Here is a 20,969-nt window from a genome sequence, read left to right as displayed (position 1 = left end):
GAACAGGTGTGTCTTGAGGAGGCGCCGGAAGGTGGTCAGGGACTGAGCAGTCCTGATGTTCGTGGGTAGCTCATTCAACCACTGAGGGGCTAGGGTGGAGAAGGAGCGGGCTATGGAAGCGGGGGAGTGGAGGGGAGGTACAGCTAATCTGCCGGTGGTGGAGGAGCGGGGGGGCGAGAGGGGGTGTAGGGAGAAATGATAGTCTGGAGATAGGAGGGAACAGAAAGGTCGAGACAGTGATACGCGAGTACAAGAGTTTTGAGTTGGATGCGAACAGTGATAGGGAGCCAGTGGAGGGAGTGGAGCAGTGGTGTAGCATGGGAGAAATGAGGAAGGGAAAAGACAAAGCAGCAAGCAGATTTCTGGATGAGCTGGAGTGGACGGAGAGCAGAGGCAAGGAGGCCGGCTAGGAGGAAATTGCAGTAATCAAGGAGGGACAGTACCAGGGCCTGAACTAAGAGCTGTGTGGAGTAGTCGGTGAGGAAAGGGCAAATTCTGCGTATGTTGCTGAGGAAGAAGCGACAGGAGCATGCCAAAGTAGAGATGTGCTGAGAGTAGGAGAGGAAGGGATCAAGGGTCACACCAAGGTTCTTGGTGGATGAGGAGGGAGAGAGGGTGGTGGATTCAAGAGGAATAGAGATAGAGAGATCAGTGGTGGGGGAGGAAGAGGGGGGAATAAAAGGAGGTCTGATTTGGAGAGGTCGAGTTTAAGAAGTCACCCAGCCAAAACATGGTACGACTTAAACAGTACATTGCCTTTTCATGCTAAAAAGCCCTGCAAATTGTCCAAATTTTTTTTTTTTGCATGTAAGACATGTCTTCAAGTCGTACCTTATGTTCACGAGACTTCAGCAGTGAAGATCCCGTTTGTGACGTAATCTTACGCAACTTTCTAGTACAAGTAAAGGCTGTACCAAGCAATTCTTTATCAACAACTGAGATCTATTTGACCAAATAAGAAAGAATAAGCATGCGTTACAAGGGGTTTAGAGATTTATAGAGTTAAAGTAAATCTATTAAACCTTCACTGAGCAAGATTTGTTTTAGAAGAAAAAATAAACTGTTGGTTCCACAAATTTGTTCATAAAGACAAATACTAGTCTTAACATCAGCATGCTGCATGACTTACAGAACAAAGTTCCAGAAAGTTACAAAAATGCCCTGGTGGATTTGCTGAACTCATATGGACTACCGGTATACTGGATCCCCAATTAAAATAAATATATATATACACATACAGGTAGTGGACAAAAAATGGAAACACCAATGTAAAGTCACTTAATAGGGCGTTGGGCCACTATGGTATCCCGCTCTGTGGAGTTCTCGGAGGACCGTTTTTGATGAAACTGACTGCTCGCGCCCCAGGTTGAAATTTGCAGTCAATTAATCTGCAGTTGCTCGCCTGTTTTGCCTTGCACTTCGAATTAATGCACGGATATCACAATCCTGGAATATGCGCTTCCGCCCACTGTAGCCATTTGCTGATGATGTCTTTCCCTCGGAGTTCCATGCCGACATCAGTTTAGCCACCGTTACTCGTGAAACATCAGCAAGTTGAGCTGTCTTGGTCACTGAAGCTCCTGGCAAATGCGCCCCAACAATCACACCTCTTTCAAAGTCACTGAGGTCTCCTCTTGCAGCCATGCTAGTCATAATTATAGGCAACCTGGCCTGTCCAGCATATTTATATGTGACCATAAGCATGCTGGGATGTTATATGATTAATTAACGCCTGAGCCACACCTGTATGGAAGCCCTTGCTTTCAATATATTTGGTGTCCCTCATTTACCCAGGTGTTTCCATTTTTTTTGTCCACTACCTATATAACGCGTAACCACGAATAACGGGTAGTCTGTACCTGCTGTAACAGAAAAAAGGAAAATGTAGTCCTGGAAGTTTAAAATAGGAAACAAGACTACACTTCCCAGAATACCTCGGGGGTTGGAATTAGCCAATAATGAATTACACTTGGCAATAATCTAATGAGGGACACCTGCCTGTTATTAAGCAGGCAGGTATTTAAACAGGTCTGAGATGTGGGTTGAGTTGTCTGTGTGAAGGTGTTGACCTGTGTCTGTAAAACCTTAAGAGTGATAATTGTGTGTAATTTGTCTTGTTGATTGCATTTTGTAAATCGGTAAACGGCCTAGCCGTCTGATGCCTAGATAGAAGTGTTACAAGTTTAGTTTGTACTCCTTGGCAGAGTTAGGCTTTGGTTTTGTTTTTGTTTTTTGTTTTTGTGTAAAGACACCGGCATAAATAAACATACAGGTACTGCCTTGTTTACCTATATCTGCTGTGGTCCAGAATACTTATTGAAGCATTAAGGCACGACAGGGGGTGACTTGACTTGATATATCATGTCAACCCCCCCCCTCCCCCCCTCGGAGTGCTGTAATGCTATTATAAAACAATTATAAAATGATTAGATGCATTTACTTTTTTAATTAACACAGAAAATATAAAAATAAAAACTTTCAAATAACAGTAAATATCACTACGCACAAGAAAATAGCTCCAGTGAAAAGTTAACAACAGTTGTTTGAAAGTTTTATTTTAATAAATGAACATCAGTATATTCAGAAATGTAATAAATATTGATTAAAATGTGTATTAAGTAAATCATTTCGGTATATCAACTATATTAACATTTTACTTGCTAATTTACTATTTCATTAATGGGCATACACTTAGTAAATTACATAAATAAATCTGATAAGAATAATTAACTTTAAATTATAGATGAGTGATTTTTGGAATAAATGTTCACTTGAAAATTGCCAGATATTGTGCAGTTTGAAAAACTGCCAGGAGAGCTGAGGTTGAAAGCAGCGGTATCTATGTGAGAATGTTCGCTTTGTGCTCTGCTGGTGTTACTGGGGGATAGTGTGTTCTTTTGTCTCTTGTCTTAGTTTTTTTTAATTACTGCTAAGAATATGTTCTTAGCATTCTTCAATTTTCCGTCACTAAATTCACTTCTCTGCTGTATGGTGGGTCATTCAAAAAGTGATTGACACCAGCTCGCAGACGTATAAAGCTTCATATGCTGTATTGCGGCCCATCTTTCTTTCTCACGAAACTGACATAAAATTCCCCAAGAACTGTTCAACTCATCCTTAGAAAGTACATTAAATGTAATCCTACCTTTTTCTTGGAGACAGGTTTGTAGAATATTCACAGCCCATTTAGAAGCTTTTGTTGTGGTTTTTTTTTTTTTTTTGGTCAAGTTCGAGCTCTGGTTCCGTTATTTCACTGTGCCATTTTTCTTTCAAAATGTTTTCAATTACTGGTACTTTGTCCGGTTCAGAAAATGTATCTTCATACCATTATTAAATAGTTTTTCCATTAAAAAGATTAAAATGTTATTCTGAGTCAAAAAAAATGTTAAGTTAGTGGTTACTTCTGAAAATTAATTTTAATATTTAACTTATAGATATTACATTTTATAGAATTAGAACAGGTAAGTGGTGGCGGAATTTGAATGAAAGATGATGTGTCTGTTAAACGGTTGTGTCGGATTAACATATATATATATATATATATATATATATATATTAGGGCTGTCAATTAATCACAGTTAACTTCTACTAGTTAAATTCTTTGCCGATATATTTTTTATTAACACGCAATTGTCTTTATTATTTCTTAACGTTTCCTTTTTTTAAACTTATTTTGTATTAATACACCATGCTTTTATCAGCATCTGGTTTGTTTGTGCTCTGCGCTGATTGCTTCCTGATACTGGTTTCTGTTAGTGGAGGGGTGGGAATTGGGGAAGTGCATATATATATGCATATATTTACATATCAGTGAATAAAAACGTTTTTGGTATATTAATGCTGACATTACCGGGACCTGAAAACTTCTCAATTCATCTCAACCTGATAAATACTGTGTAGCCAAAATAAATAATATAGTCATGTATGATAATTGACACTTATGTGTGTTTATATATACAATTTAACATGGTTTAAATTACATTAAAACAGGGAATGCTCCTACCTACAGATTGATATAAAACATTTATAGATTTGTCAAAGAAAGTGTTCTATAATATGACAGCAAGCCACCACAACAAAATGAAACAGAGAGCAATGCCTATGACCTCTTCTGTCTAATGACTACTATATATATTTTTTTTAATAAAATTATTATTATTATTATTATTATTATTATTATTATTATTATTATTATAACCGTTAATTTTTGTGTTTTTTTCATTAAGAGTTAAATGTTACTTACATTCAGGGTCTTTCTTTTTTTTTTGGTGTCCGTATGGGGGTGTGACTTGAATTCAGGGGCGACTTAAATTTGAGTAAACATATAGTGTATATATTGAGTATATATATATATATATATGGCTCTCCAAACCGCCGAACACCACATCCGACAAATAACCCTAACCTCGAATCATACAATGCACAGAGAAACTAGGGTTGGATAGTAAATATGAATTTATATACTGTAAAGCAATAAATATTTTGCGAACCTTTTATTATGCATTTTTTCGCATATGAAAAATATCTTAGTGATGTACATATAATGTAGTAATATACTATTACCAGTGCAACAGGTCGCCAACATTTCTGGAGCAAAATAGATTTTATGTGTGTGATTCGCCAAATATTTTGATCGCAAATATTTATGGCTTCACAGTATTTTGTTTATATATCGCTGATACAGCATAAATAAATAACTAAATAACATAAATAAAGAACAGAAAATGTTTTTGAAGTTCATACTGCAAGTTTTTTTCTTTCTTTTGTGGTATTTTCTGTTAGGTCACAGAATAGCCGTTCAGCAGTTTTTTCATTCAGCCATTTTCTCTTGTTGTTAGGAGTGGAGGTGAAGGGCGTTTCTTTGAAAAGGGGCAGGACTGACAGTGATGTGAACCAATCACATGACAAAAGGAGAGTTTTGCTCGGTGGTATAAGGATGTGAGGGCAATAGTTAAATCTATTTTTGCTCCTATGATGAGGTTTTAACCAATCACAGGCCAGAATTTTCAAGTACTGACTCCAAGCACACACACACTCTCTCTCTCTCTCTCTCTCTCTCTCTCTCTCTCTCTCTCTCTCTCTCGCTCATATATATATATATTGAGAGAGAGAGAGGGTGTATGTCTCAGACAGGAATTGAGGGCGTTAGGACCCTGGGCATGAGGGATGACACACTCCATCTCCACAAAAGGCAGTGAAGCCGGGGAAGTAATAAAACTGTGGGGAAATACAGTCATTTGTAAATGTCGTTCAGCTGCGACTGATCAGGCTGGAGGAATAAAAAGGCCACAGTTAATTTTTTCTGTGACAGGTTGTATGAAGACGTGTGGAAACTGAGAAGGTAAAAGGTAGAGAAAGATAAAAGAATGCCGGTTTTGGTTTGGGGTAAATTAAATTAGCTCATCCCCTTATCCCCTAATAGGTAGGGAAGTTTGGTGGACCAACTGATCTAAAAGAGTGTGAGCATAGGACTCCTTGGAGGAGTTATGTTTGATTGCGCACCGATGCATTAACTATAACTTTGACTCCAGCGTGCTATATTGTGTGAGAAGGAAGGTGTTTGTGGCAGTAGTAACTTTTAAAAGCAACAACTATTGAAGGTACTATGTCACATGTGGCGACAAAGATAAAATTGTTAGTGGTGAAAACCTAAAGAAATTGAAGACATTTTGAAAATGGTGTTGCAGATGACAGCTGCCCAACAACAATCAATGGCAGTACAACAGGAAACAAACAAAATGATGGTGGAGCAGTCCGAGAAAGAACAACGGGAGTGGCGAACGTTATTCCTGCAGCTCGCTACACAGCAAGGGAAAAGTAGTTGGTGGTGCCCCGAAACCTATGCATGCAAGTCACTTCTTGCAGAAAATGACCTCTAATGATGACATAGAGGCATACTGCTTGCGTTCAAGACGACGGCTGAGCGAGAGGTGTGGCCCTCAACCCAATGGGCAGAAATTGTGGACCTGTTTCTGAGCAGAAGGCCTATTCGATCTGGAACCAGAGACCATCGCAGACTACAGACTGCTGAAAGCGGAGATTCGGGTGAGGACAGTAGTGACCACAGCAGTAAGAGCACAATGTTTCCATGAATGGAAGTCCATCGAGGGGAAAGCTCCAAGAGCACAGTTATTTAATCATTCGTTTGGCTAGGAGATGGCTACAACCAGGTCAGAACAGTTCGGTGCGGGTGGTTGAAATTTTGGTGATGGATTATTTTGTCAGAAATTTTCCCCCAAACTTGAGGAAATGGGTGGCAGAAGGAAACCCTTGCAATGATGATGAACTGATCGTTTTGGTGGAGAGACAGATTGCAGCAGTGGAGATTGCAAGAATGACATATTTCCCACCTGGCAGCCCCTGAGCCCGAAGAACCGGACCTTTGGAGGTAAAGGCAAGACTTTGTTTGAGCAAAGGGGTGCTGAAGAGTGGTTGGAAACCATGAATGGACCTTGGGTTGGGGAAAAGAAAAAGGAAACTGATAATAAGGGGGTTAGGAATAGAGCAGGGCTTCTCAAACTCGGTCCTGGGGACCCCCTGTGGCTGCTGGTTTTCATTCCAACCGAGCTCTCAATTACTTAACTAAACTCTTAATTGAACTGATAATTTGCTTAATTAGACCTTTTTACTGGTTTTCAGCTCTTGATCAGTTGCATATTTCAAGTTAGCTATAACATTTCATAAGTAACTTGAACTGCAACTGTTTAAGAGCTGAAAACAAGTAAAAATGTCTAATTAAACAAATGATCAGTTTAATTAAGGGTCTAGTTAAGTAATTGAGAGCTCAGTTGGAATGAAAACCAGCAGACACAGGGGGTCCCCAGGACCGAGTTTGAGAAGCCCTGGAATAGAGGGTGCAATGTTAATAAACCTGTTGTTAGGCTGGGTTTTGAAGGGACACAAATGTTACATTTATCATGAGCGGGGACAGAAAATTTAAATACTGAATGTCACTTAGTTTCCACTGGAAATAATTTATTTACGAAAGATGCCAAAAGAGTAGACTATTTGCTTTTGGTAGAATTAGAAGGAAAGGAGACAGTGGCATTATTACATTCAGGCTGTGGTCAGAGCCTTGTTTCTGCAAGTTTAGTGGAAAGAAATAAAGTGTCAAATAATACAGAGGTAAGGGTGTTGTGTATCGAGTGGGGATGTCAAAATGTATTCTATGGCTGAGGTAAAAGTTAAAATGGGACCAAAGGAATTTAGAATTTAAATACATTAACCTACCGAGTAATTATGGGACAGGACTGTGAATTCTTTGATCGAGAGATGTGTTGGTTTCACAGAGCGAACAGAAAGGTACTTCTAGTAGCCAGAGTGAGGAACTAAGAAAGCTATTTCCTTTTCAGAGTGAAATAGTAGGGACCCCCGGTAAAACTAGTAAAACCTGCAGGGAGAAATATGAAGCCGCAAAGGGTTGTGGGAAGAAAGTGCATAGCTAAGGGTGTTGCCACCCAGGTCACTTTGATAGAGAGTAATGACAAAACAGAACCTTACCCCAGATGATCACTGAACTCCATTTAACATACAAAAAGCAAGTCCAGTATTTCCAATACTCGCCGTCAGAGCTTCTGTTAAAACGGCAGAAGACTGTGACAACAACCACAGACAGACAAACAGTGGCTACTGAAGAAAGAAACAAAGTAAGATTTTTTTAAAAAATTTTTTACAAAAGGATTTCATATTTAGTCGCAAGTTCAAAGCGAAGTGTTCTTCTGTTACTCCTATGTGAAAGGTGAGAGAAAAACAATTAGGCCTTGCTTGTTCTCCCTATGATGCAGGTCCTGAAAGACTTGGGATGACAACATTTTAGTGAAAATCTTTTTTTTTTTTAATTTCTTTTTAATCGTTACTTTTCCATTTGTTTTGTGGTATGTGATGGTAGCACTTTCATATTGTGGCCTTGGTCAACGAAACAAAAAATCTAGTTTATCAGCCAATCAGTGTTGCTTGTCACTGTTTCCAAACTATTTCTATGTGCTGTCTTGATGTGGATATGTTTTAAAATTCCAACATTTTGGTGAACAACAAATGTTGCTAAAAATACCCTGTTACATTTGTACAAAAATGCTCCAAGCCTCGTACACATTTCTATAACAGTGCATTTGTAAAATTTACCAAAGATAATTGTAATCCCATTGCACCACTAAAATGTTATTCTGCTAGCCAAATGTGATTAAATACAGTATAGTCATATGTTTTGGCCATAACTGTATTTAATTGTTATGTTTTATGTATATTTTAAAAAATGGCATTCAATAGTCAGTGCTGTAACAGTTTTAAAAAAAGTGAACTTTCTTTGCTTTATTGTATGTGTTTTTTTTCCTTCTTTGATTTCCATAAAATATGGCAGAGTATATTCTGGTTTTTTTTCAGATTTTAATATGATTTAATAAAAAAAAATGGAATTTAACTAACTGTGACTTACCTTTTCTTTTCATTAATACTCATTTATATTGTTTTTCATTAAAAAATCACTGCAGCAGAATTTGACACATTCTTTGCAGAAAATACACTTTTCCCTGCAGATTTCTGGAAATTTTACTGCAGATTTCTGTGGGGTCTAATAAATGAATATGCAGTGGATACACAGCGCTTTCTTACAGAATGTTGTTTTTTATTTTATTTTTAATTTGTGTAACGCTATGTCAGGGTTTTTGTTTTTTTCTCTTGCTTTTTTTATTATATTTTTGGTGGCCAAATGAGGCAGACTGCCTTGTGGTTTTTCAACACAACCTAAAAACATAGTGAAACTCAGGATTAAGAAAGCTGCACGATACCAGTAGTTGCACAAGGCCAACACTGAAGGCAGATAGAAATATATAAATATACCCTCCCATATTGTAATATTAATTTGGTTGTTTGCATTTGGAAGGAAAATTTCTCTCCCTAAAACAAAACTACATGGAAACCAAAAATTACCCGAAAAGTACTACCAAAATAGTGTGAAAAAAAGGTAGAAGCCCTGCCATAGTTTAATAAATAAGATATTTACAGCTGCAACAAACCTAGGAACTCGTTGGTGCCATGCTGATGTGCTAACTGCTGTCTTCACATGCAATTTTCAAAGCTCAAAGGTGCAGTACACAAACACTGAAAGGAGACATTCACAAGACAAATAAGCCTGCTGTCGATTTCACATTTCACAATGCATGTCACTCTGAAAGACATTAAAAAAACAGCTTTTTTTATAAGGCAGTTTAGTTAATTTAAGAACACACTAAGGTACAGTAAAATAATTGCATGTTTTAACCCAAGGCAAATATGAAGCTACCTTTTAACAAGTGGGAAAGTATTATTTCTAGTACAACTTTGCTCCACAAAGCAATTAAAAGCTACTGCTGCCAATGGCAGGATACAATTGTCATAGTCTAACATTATGCACAGTTTTAACAGGCAAGTGGAGTGTTGTGTGTTAGGCTGCTGTTACAGGCTGAGCTAGAATTCAATTGGAACTTATTTGAATTTCCCTGTCGTTAATCTGCCCCTTTCACACACAAATGCCACTACTGAGCCGTCTCAGAGAGGTTACCAAATTCTTTAAAATACCCATGCACACAGCACTAAATTGTGCAATCTGTGCCAGTATAATACCATCATAACCCTTTCACACAGCCAAAGGGCTCATGCGAGTACAACTTTCAAACCTGTCAGTCAACAGATTCATGGCAACGGCGATTCGCCCATAAATTACAGCATCACGCACCGTCACTATTATTTGTGAATTAGCCTCCTCGTCAGCCCCTAAAGTTAACAATTCCTTAACTTATTCCCGACCAATTACTACCTTGTTCTTGATCAGCCATTGTATTTGAAAAAAATTAAAGCGTGTAACACCAACGACAAAAATACCCAACACGTCCGGTATACATGCAGTCACATGGGATGTTGACTTTTAATCCACGCCCACTATAGCGCTTCAGTGCCGGCATAGCATTTCACACAGGAGTTAAGACGGTTCAGTGCCGTCTCAGATGACATAAAATATGGCTCTGTGACGGTATAGGCAATTCACACAGACCAAAATGCCGCATCAGTGCTGATTCTGAGCCGTCATAACTCGTCTGTGTGAAAGGGGTATTAAATATACTGTCAGCAAGAAAATATCACATACCTTGAGCAACATCTTGGTATTCAGATGCCAATGGCCCATTTTGACTAAAGTCTTGTATTCTTGATGTATCATAGACTGACACGTAAACGGACCGTGAAAAACAAACAGGCAGATTACTATAAACTGCCAAATAAATCTATAATATGTTATCTATTCTGCTGTACTATACATTGTAATATTGTGATTCATTGTTTCTTTATTTAGAAAGCATAACATAAATCTGTACTAATATTAATGTAATAGCAGTAGACATTTTTTATATATTACATGAAGTGCAGGAAATATTAAAAAAAAAAAAAAAATCTGCCAAAAAAAGGTTCATATTAGATGTAATAAATAATATTGAGTAAATTACATTGTAGTCAAAATGTACTCCAAGGCAGTAAATGAGTGTATTTTAATGATGATGCACAGTGTTGTCTCAGACATCCAAACAAACTGTTCCTAATTTGTTGGCAGGACAACATTTCTCAGTGCAATTAGAAGTATATGTTAATCTTTATGCTTTGTTTCAACTGTATAGCACAGAAATCAAGTATGTTATTCGACATAGGTTGAGAGGAAGCAAATAGACATTTTGTGAATTAAATCAGGTTAAACCAATTCAATTCACTTTTACACACTAGTTCTTGCACCCTGTTTCAAAAAGGACCTCACAGCCTCTAATACATAGACACCCTTTAAAATCCATTTACAACTTGTAGTTAAACAGCCATGGTGTTAATGAAAAAGCTCTAGGAGGGGGATTATAAAACAAGGTCAACAGGGACCCTACTGTTTTGACCAGAACTAAGAAAACAAAAAAAGTTTTCTGCTCTTTAGCTGTGTTACGTTTGCATACTGACTGTAACTCTCTCTCTCTCTCTCTCTCTCTCTCTCTCTCTCTCTCTTTCTCTCTCCCCTTTGATATGTGTAAAAAAGCCCCAGTAGCCTGACAGTGTTCCACTCTTTCGTCACTTAAGAGGCTAGCAGAAAAGACTACATAATGCTTCCATCACAGCATTACAGATTTAATCTTACATTTTCACATCTCCTATGGCTAATGCAATTCTAGAGAAAATATGGAAATGGAAAACTGCGTGCTCACTGGTAAAAACTGACAGGCTTCAGAGTGCCGCTGACAGAAAAAAAAAAAAAAGCAAATATTTGACAGTTCTTGCTGGTTTACTAAAGGCCACAGTTCTAAGGCCAGCAACACACCTTGTCAGTGTCAATAAGCTGTCATAATTTACATGCTTTCTCTCTTCATTTCGGGTGATGGCACCCCAAGTAATGTTTTATTCGTCTTCTCAGAGCGAGATGATGAGATAACAATCAAAATATCTAGTAGGTTTAGAAAAAGAAATCTCCCCATCTCATCCTGAACTTTCCTGAGCCTTACTGGTTTATTAAAATATGTAATATTTTATTAACTAGATTTTAATTATTTATTTATTTATTTATTTATTTATTTATTATTATTTTTTATTTAAATAGTGGTCTTATATCACAGCACTTTCTGTAGGCTGACTGGGCTGTGCTTTGCATGGCCAGGTTAGACATCTTTCAAAAATATAAATATGTCAAATAAAAAAAATAAATTGCACTAAAACTATAAATGTGATTGCTGGTGTTCACCCATAAAGGTCTGAGTACAGTTTAGTCAACTACTTCTGGCACCTTGTCATTCACTACTACAGGAGTAAAATTAAAAACAAATATTCCAACCCCAGTCAATCCGCATATATTCATCTGTCCCAGTACTTGCTAGTGTAAATATTTTTGCTAAAGCATATGTGTAGAACAGAAGTGGGCAGGCTACCGATCCCAGAGAACAGAGATCAGCCCTGCTTTTTATCCACTCTGAATGTGCTCAGTGTCTGGCCAGTAGGGTGTCTGGTCATTGTTGGTACCCTAGTGGCAGCCACGTACCACTGCACTACATTGTGTAATTATAAATAAATCTGCACGCCTGTGTGGTGTGACAACGTCAAATAACTGTCTCTGTGTCCTGGCCCAATGAATACCCACAACCCTTAGAAAGAACCCTTTCACTGTTAGTAATAGACTTTTATTACATTTCCATTATTTTCTGTTGCTGCTAGGTATAGTTGCACATTTTTTCTTGTTTTGAGATCTTTATCCACACTCTCTGGGCCATTAATCAGCCAGGGATTTCGTCTAAAGTAATTTCCCTCAACATCTCCCTTATGCTTACAAAGAAGGCCACTGTTTAATCTTCTGAATGTCATATTAAAGTACACTTCTGTGAAAATCAAAGTCCCTGTCTACCACACTGCAAAATAAATGTTCAGAAGATTAAAGACTCTGTATAAATAACAAATAAAAAATAATAAAAGAAAAATACATTGCTTTTTATTCCTGTTGGCATTTCATATAGTTTCACATATATTTTTTTTCCAAAGCTTTTTGTTTCTAGGTGTCACAGAAAAAATATAATATTGTGGTAGATCATGTTTTCCTTTTCACTGCTTGTTTGTAATTCATATACCGTGAATAAATTATCTTGAAACAGAAGTGTTCACTGCACACAGTACATGTGATTAATGACCCAGGAACAATAGTTTAAAAAAAATAATAATAAATACAAACATTCACAATTCTGTGTAAAAGAAATTAGCAGCAATATGCAGCACATAGAAGGAAGCAACAGTTAGTGAGCATGTTATAAAAGTCCCTGATGCTTTAATATCCTTAAAAATCCTTCTTCCAGATATTGTAAAGTTTTTTTTATGACCTGGTTTATATAACTACCAGAGAGAGAGTGTCTGTGGAAGTGGAATTGTAAATCCTCACAAACAGGTACCTGTGAATCTTAACAGCTCTAATTAACACTCTTATGTGGTCTGAATAAGCTCCTCCAGAGTACGAGGTGAAAGCTGGCCCCCAGGGGAGGCTGGGACAGGACGTGAAGAGGAAGTCAGTATAAAGGAGTCCTGTTCACAGTAGCTGGATATGACACCAGGCCGGTGAAGGCTGCAGGCCCACTGCTTTGAAACATTCTATAAATACATTATACCCAAACCAGGTTCCAGAAATGCCCCAATTTACCTATCCCAAATCTGGAAGAACACTGACATCATAGAACATTGGATCTCAAAGGTAGAATTGGACAGGAAAGTGTGCTTGCAGAGATAAGAAAGTATTTTGAAAATGTACTGTAGTTAATTAAGAAATGCAGTGTTTCAGCTGAGTCCATTTTTATGAAATTAAACTTTCAATGCTGAGTTGAAATGGGCTCAATTTAAGTTGAGTGCTGTCTTGCAATCTTTGACCTAAGAGGTCTGATTAAACTAATGTGGTTATAAGAGTGTAAGACATGGTATAAATAGCTCTTAGCATGGATTCATGTCTCAGGTCAAGGTGCAGCAGTACAGAGTACAATATTCCTGCTTGTTGTTATAATGGGCAAGCCTATTGGGCAAGCATTATACGCTTGGTCCTATGCTTTGACACATCAGAGATAAGGCCCGGTCCACCTCGCTGGGTTTCCTCTAAACTGAGGCTGTAAAAGGGAATAGCTCTGGTAATTAGGAACCCAGAATATTGCACACTCTATCTTATTGGTCTTCTGTCAGGGACACCACAAACACAATACTCCCACTCTTCCTTCAAGACCCTAAACAAGTAACAAAACTCATCCAACTGTTTTTATTACAATGTAATAGGTATCCATCTGTACTGTATACTACAACAGTAAATAATGCAGCAGCTGCGACAATGCCCAAGTCAATACATTTTTAGCTGTGAAAAATGTATTGGGGAATTAAAGATTGGTGCAAGAAACTGAGCAAATGCTTTCCTTGCTAAAAAGTGAAAACAAAAAATATTAACTGACTTTAAAGACCAGAAACCAGTGGCAGTCACAACAATAAAATGTGTGTCTACTCTTACATGACTGGCATAGAAGGTAGTCTCCAGGGTCACAGTTATTTGTACAAACTGTGCTTTGAGTGGGGTTCAACAAATTATTGTTTTAAAATAATAATAATAATAATAATAATAATAATAATAATAATAATAATAATAATAATAATAATAATAATAATAATTAACACAAAACTTGTCTGGATGTTTTTCTAGGCAATCCTTACTTTGATATTGTTTACAAAAACATGTTTTGAATACATTTCCTAAACTGAATTTATAAGTTGTTAAACACGAGCCAGATTCTTAGGTACAATAATGCACTAGAATATTACAAAATGCAGTCAAAGCACAACAGTACTGACATCCTGAATGTGAACCCACCCTACACACCTCTGCAAAGTACTGTATTAGACCATTTTGATGCTGTCCTTTCATGTATATTTTATTCGCACTGCTGCCACATCTTAAATGAGCAACTTGGTAGCAATATTGGAGTATTTCTAACTGATGCATTTTTCTTGTTTAGATTCATTTTGTATCATATTCTGTTTCACCCCAGCTGCCTCAATGCGCTTCTTTTGTGTGACGTCACATCCGCGGTTATTGTTGCTAGGTGGTTCCAAACAAACAGACGAGTCTGTAGTAAAAGGAATTGGTGCGTTTTAAAATATCTGTAACGTTGTATAGTAAGAGGTCGTTTTTTAATATAAATCAAATTATAGCTAGAAAATAGCATGGTGTTTTGCAGCAGACTGCAGCCACCATTCATAAAGAGAAAACTGAAAAATGTAGTCTGAACACCCTTGTCATCTGTCAGCCATATCTGTAAAACATTTCAAAGATGAAAATAAGACGCCCATTTCATAGCAATTTGAGCCATTCCCGATTTTATGGTAACCTTAATCATTCAGACACAATTAAGCTTGTTACTAATTCAGGTCTCTTCTTCGCAATAGACTATTATAAATCTGCTTCGTGATAACAAGAATATGAGTTTAACAAAGGTTTTCCACTCAAAACACATTACTATTACTTTCACTCAGGGGCAACTAAAATACCTGGCCTAACCCAGTTTTCCCACTATTTTCAACATAAGCTTAAACGGCAAGCACTTTATGGGACACTACAACTTTAAATAAAAACACATTTCAACTTTCACATAAAAAAGGCTTTTGCTTTTTATTTAAACAAAAAGCAGAACATTTATTTACAATATAGAGGTAATGTGTCCATACGGAGAACAACGAAGTGCAACTGTGTTAAAACGTATAGCAGAATAATAAATCGGTGTCAGCTATTCCACATCTTTTTCATTAATATTATCTACTACTATTATTATTTTGGTTTAAAAATTGTTTTTTAAATAATTTTATATGAAACAATAAAGCCCGAGAGTCAATTTAGCGGGAAACTTACCTCAACATCATAAGTTTAAGCCTTCATACTGGCATTAACGTTCAAGACACCAAGTGTACCATCATATAAGAATGATTGAAATTTCCCTGATTTGAGAGAGTTTTCTCCCTTTTTAATTTGTGGTTCTTCCCTTTAAAAAAAATGAGTGCCGAAAACATTGAAAGCGCCATGTTGTTTGGAACCAGGTAACAACCATCTCTAAGGAAGTGAGTGTCAGTGACGAAAGCACTAAAGAGATGCCTTTTAAACCTGGGATAATTCTGGTCGCTCTTCTTTGCATTCTTTCTAGAGCAGCAATATCCTTTTTGTAACGAGGTGACCAGAACTGAACACAATATTCTAGATGAGGTCTTACTAATGCATTTTAAAGTTTTAACATTACTTTCCTTGATTTAAATTCAACACTTCAATGTATATATCCGAGCATCTTGTTGGCCTTTTTTATAGCTTCCACACATTATCTAGATGAAGACATTTCTGAGTCAACATAAACTCCTAGGTCTTTTTCATAGATTCCTTCTTAATAATCTGTCTTGTGTCTTCAGGAGTTGATATGCAATAATCTATTAATGTGTCTTGATCATAAAAAAATAAGATGGCCTGGATGGATTGCAGCCATATGTTTTTTAACAGTAGCAACAAGGATTATTGTTCAACCATTCCACTTCCATTAATTTGGAAATCTGCAGATGTTGTTCCTATTGTTAAAGGAGGTGGCCATTCAAACCTTCACAATTATAGACCAATATCTGTACTTCCAGTTATTGCCAAAGTATTTGAGAGTTTAGTAAACAAACAATTAAGAGTTTCTTGGAACAGAATAATATCCTAGCAGATGTTCAATCTGGATTTCATTCGAAACATAGTACACAAACTGCAGTCCTCAAGGTGATTAAAGATATCGCTTGCTTTGGATGTTGGTAAATTTGTTGGTGCTTTATTACTAGATTTATCAAAAGCTTTTGATTCTGTAGAACATAGAGTTCTGTGTAAAAAATATGCTGTTTAGAATTTAGTGAGAGAGCTGTTGATTGGTTCAAGGATTACTTAAAAGACCGAACATAAGCAATAAGAGCTGATGGAATTATTTCCACCTTTGAACCTCTATGTAAGGGGGTACCTCAGGGTTCAGTCCTTGGACCAATCCTCTTTACCCTCTATATAAATGAGCTGGGATCTGATTTGGGTAATACTAATATACATTCATATGTTAATGATACTATGTTGTATACAGCAGGATACTCTATACAGGCAGTAGAGAGGGATTTGCAGACAGCATTTATAGTATACAGCACATTTCAAGACAGATTATTATTTAATGTATCAAAAACAAAAGCAATGCTGTTCTGTTCTATTGGGAGGAAGATCTGGAATCTGACTTGGGCTATTGTTACATTACATGGAGAATTACTAGAGAAAGTTTATATGGATTGATGAGCATCTTACTTTTAATTACATACATTAGGACATACATTAGGGTTTCTTTTTTAGCAGATTAAAGTTAGTGACCGCTACTATTTTCCCTGTTATAGATTATGGTGCTCCTATTTACCTGTTTGCTTGTAAACTGTCTCTACATAAACCACAGCTATGGCCAAAATTTTTGCATCACCTTACAGAATTAATTAATTTTGCTTCATAAAGTCGAATGAACCCTGCTGAATAATGTTATGTTAACATAATTAATGACACACCGCTTTGTAGTTTTCTATATATTTAACAAAAAACTGACACAAAAAATGTGACATTTGTAATCTAACATGAAATACTAGACTACTGCTTTGGCTTTCCTGTAGACTTTTGTGATAGTTTATTTCATTACATGATGTTAAATAAAATATCTAAATTATGCTCTCAGGATTCTGCTAATTTAAGTTTGCGAGAATTATCTTTTGCATATCAACTCCTGAAGACATGGAACTGTTTCCATCATAGTATTAAGATGGAATTCGATCATTTGTCTTTCTCTGGTTATAAAGATCGCATTTGGGAATTGCTTAGAACCCCCTGTCAATGCTTCTCCTTCAGTCCACATTAACATAGATATGTCCTATTCATTCTGTTTTTTAATCTCAGTATGTTGCTGATTAAGTTTGAACCACACATTTTTTTATTGTGTTGCTTGCACTTGTAATTGTCTTTTTTATTGTTTTCCAGCACCCCCTTGTAAATGTTGTTGAAGCTGACACCCTGGGATCCTTCAAGAAGCTGCTTGATGAGATTCTGGGATCAATAAGCTACTAACAACCAAACGAGCAAGATGGGCCGAATGGCCTCCTCTCGTTTGTAAATTTTCTTATGTTCTTAAATGAGGCCTCGGTCTCAATGGGTAAATCTCCTGGTTAAATAAACAAATAAATAAATAAATAAAAACTATAAACTATTGGGAGAAGACTCTGTAAATGCAGTCGCTAACTACATCGAGAGTAGCAACTTCTCGGACAATGATATTATTAATATTATTAAGCCAGGACTAAATGAGACACTTGGATTTTTTTAATGTGGAAAATAAGAGAAGTTTTTGTACAGGCATTCAAAGTAACATTACAGTTCAAATATAAGGCTGTAGTTAATGCATACCCCATAAGTTAGCATTAAAGTATGTACAGTATGTATTGAAAGTACTCATGACTTTAAGGTAATGTTGCATTTTACTCACCCAAAATAACATTTTCTCACAGTGTCTAAATTGTAGAGTGAAATACTCAATGACCCAAAACCTTATCTGGACCGCTGTAATGAATGAAGATTATGGAATTATTTTGTTAGCTACAATTACTTTATTAATGAATATGGCTGCTTATTCAGTTATTCTATCACTTATTTGTATTGAAAAAATATTAGTTCTAGGATTTGTTGGCTGGTAAGAGCAGGTGACCATAATTTGATATACCTGGATGTTAACTTGTCAGTAAAAACAAACTACATGAATAAATTATTATGAATATAAGCTGGTGCCAACAGATAGTGACTCTGGATTTTGGTTCTTACTGTACAGAGGAAACGATGTCTGTGGTAACAGATGACACAATGATAACTATATGGACAGTCATGAGTAAGGTGGCCACATTCAATTTTATTTTTGTGTTGTTGTTGTTTTTTTTGTTTACATCCTGGTCCCTATTCCATTCTAACTAAACAGATGATCTTGGATCTCAAACAGTTACCACTATACGCACCAAGGGATCATATGATGTAGCTTCTTTCAAACATAAAAATCACAAGATCACAGTCTCCACAATGGGTAGTTTAGGTTCGGCAGACTTAACCAAGCATTAGATCAGATAAGAAAAGCTTGAGGTTCTTGTGATTAGAAATGGATGGTGCTATCTGCTCAAAAAAGGGACAAGGTCAGTTTATGGTCTAGCAAGTTCATTCTTAAAGAGTATAACATTTGACCTGGTTTCTGGGTTTTTCTATTTGAATCAAATGTGTTTTCTTTTCTATTTACCCACAAGATGATTTATTTAAATCATGTCTCAATGTTTGTAAAAATTCAGTCCATGTAAAAATTCCAATACTATTGATAAGTTGTTTAGTAGCATGACGTCCGTTTAAAGAGCAGATGTTTTTGTTTGTTATCAACGTCAAAAAACACATCTGTCACATCACTGAAAAGCATGGAAATCAGCCTTCACTAGATGATAAGGTAAGCGTTCAATGGTTGTCATTAAGCAGACAAATTGATAAAATCTAAAATTGTGCAAAGGTGCATAGTTAAGACACAGAGGAAGGAAAATAAGATTTAAGTCAGACTCTCTATACATGAGAACATCCAGTTGGATTTAAGGTTGTGTTTGTTATTTCATTATTGAGAAACGTGTGCTATCATGTTATCCCGGGAATTTGGGAAAACATTCCCACTGGATTTGTAAATAAACTTTGGAGAGTTAATCCACCTGATGATGTTGTTGCATACCAGGGGCCTCCTGTAAAATGCACATCCTGAGACCAGATGCTTTTGCTCCAAAAGAAAGGTTAAAAGGAAAGGCAACATGAAGGGGGAAATTACGAAGGCTGTCCCTCCTAATTGTGTCCTATTAATAACCTCCAATGTTGTTTGTGTCGTTTGTTTAACTAAATTCACAAAACTATTCTAAAACAGTTTTTTTTTCTGAAAAACAACTAGCTATTAACTTTCCAGGCCTCTCCACTGTCAAAAAATTCCATGAATTTGAAGACATTATTTGTGTTTCCATGGCAGAATGTAGGTAGCATTCTGCTTGTTATTCAGTTGTCAGCCTATGGGGTTGTGCATAGATTATCATTCTAAAATGAACTGGGCAAACCAAGTCCTCCAAACGTAGTCATTTTTGGAGAGTGTCAGTGGAAAATGATATGTATGACATTCTTTTATGTTTTAATCACCCATTTAGTACATGATAGTAACACCCAACTGCATAAAGTGCCAAAACACACACATGCTTGCTGATTGTAAACATGTATGTACAGTATACCAACTTGTTGACAGATTAACAATGCAGTTTTTTGTTTTTACTCATAAAACACGTTCATGCACACACTGTGCATGTATGTTCAGAGTAACATATTGCAAACATACCATACAGGAAGCAGTATAAAGATAGGTATTGACTCACCTCCTCCACCACCCAGGAGACTCGCGTTTGCTGTAGAAAAACAAAAAGAAAAAAAACTCTAATGTAGTTGTTTATTTTAAATGTAGCCCTACACAAATGTATCTGTATGAAAAACACAACTACAGCAATGAATTCAGGCCTCGTGTGCTCCTGCTTGAAAACCATGGTAAACAGTGGTAATCCTTTGGTGACGTAGTTCAGTTTTGCAAAATCTAGTCGCAGTTGACCCCCGGGATACTGTTTGCTTTGGGTACCTAGGATTCCCTGTGATACCAAATGATAATCACGAATATCAAAATGTATTCCTCAGGAGCATAAGCTTCCACTGTAGTATCTTGCCCTAATACAATTCATACTGTGTTAACACATACTGTATCACTACTTAATGAAAAAATCCATTAAGTTACAGTGTACCTCCCTTTTTTTGTGACTTGGAGAAAAGACACTGAACTGAAGACTGGCTGCTTAAATCATTCTATACACAAGCTACTTGATTTTACTTTATTTATTTATTTACCCACATAACATGTTATTCTTACAGCTAGCTCTGATCGTTTAACATTTTAAGCTTGCCTGGAGGGGCTTTTATTTCTTGGCTATTTACTTCATTGAAAAATATAGACAATTATATCCGTTTGTTTTACCATTCTTTCAAATAACTAAAATGGCTGTATTGTTTACATGTCTCAGACACAAGGGTATGCCCCAGCCCCCGCTTCCACATCAATATTTTGTTTAACCCACAGAGGGAGTTTAATTATTCGAAGCAAAATGAGTTATAACGTTTTAGCAAAAAAGAATAAAATCATTACACAAGTGTACTTTGCAGCCAACCCCTTCATTAACAGCAAAATACTATCACTCTGTGGAGGAAGATCAAAAGCGATTTAAATGAGACATCATTTAAATGTAACAGTAAATATGGTTTGTGTGTTTTTAATGCAGTGCCAGGTCAACAAAATTTTTAC

At 36.6% G+C, this 20,969-nt stretch overlaps 1 protein-coding gene across 9 annotated transcripts in view; it reads right to left on the bottom strand.

Moving 5' to 3' along the window:
- The window catches only part of LOC117402985 (ADP-ribose glycohydrolase MACROD1-like), a 921,538-nt gene that overhangs the window by 723,165 nt on the left and 177,404 nt on the right, over positions 1-20,969 (bottom strand). For all 9 annotated transcript variants that reach the window (XM_059024414.1, XM_059024412.1, XM_059024413.1 and 6 more), the window contains exon 4: positions 20,002-20,031. In XM_059024414.1, the coding sequence (XP_058880397.1) occupies positions 20,002-20,031 (30 nt within the window). The remainder of the gene's footprint in view (positions 1-20,001; positions 20,032-20,969) is intronic.

The sequence above is a fragment of the Acipenser ruthenus genome, chromosome 5, assembly GCF_902713425.1.
Source record: "Acipenser ruthenus chromosome 5, fAciRut3.2 maternal haplotype, whole genome shotgun sequence".
NCBI classification, from domain to species: domain Eukaryota; kingdom Metazoa; phylum Chordata; class Actinopteri; order Acipenseriformes; family Acipenseridae; genus Acipenser; species Acipenser ruthenus.
Note: the sequence above shows the minus strand (reverse complement) of the source record. Positions and strands in the feature narration are given on the sequence as shown.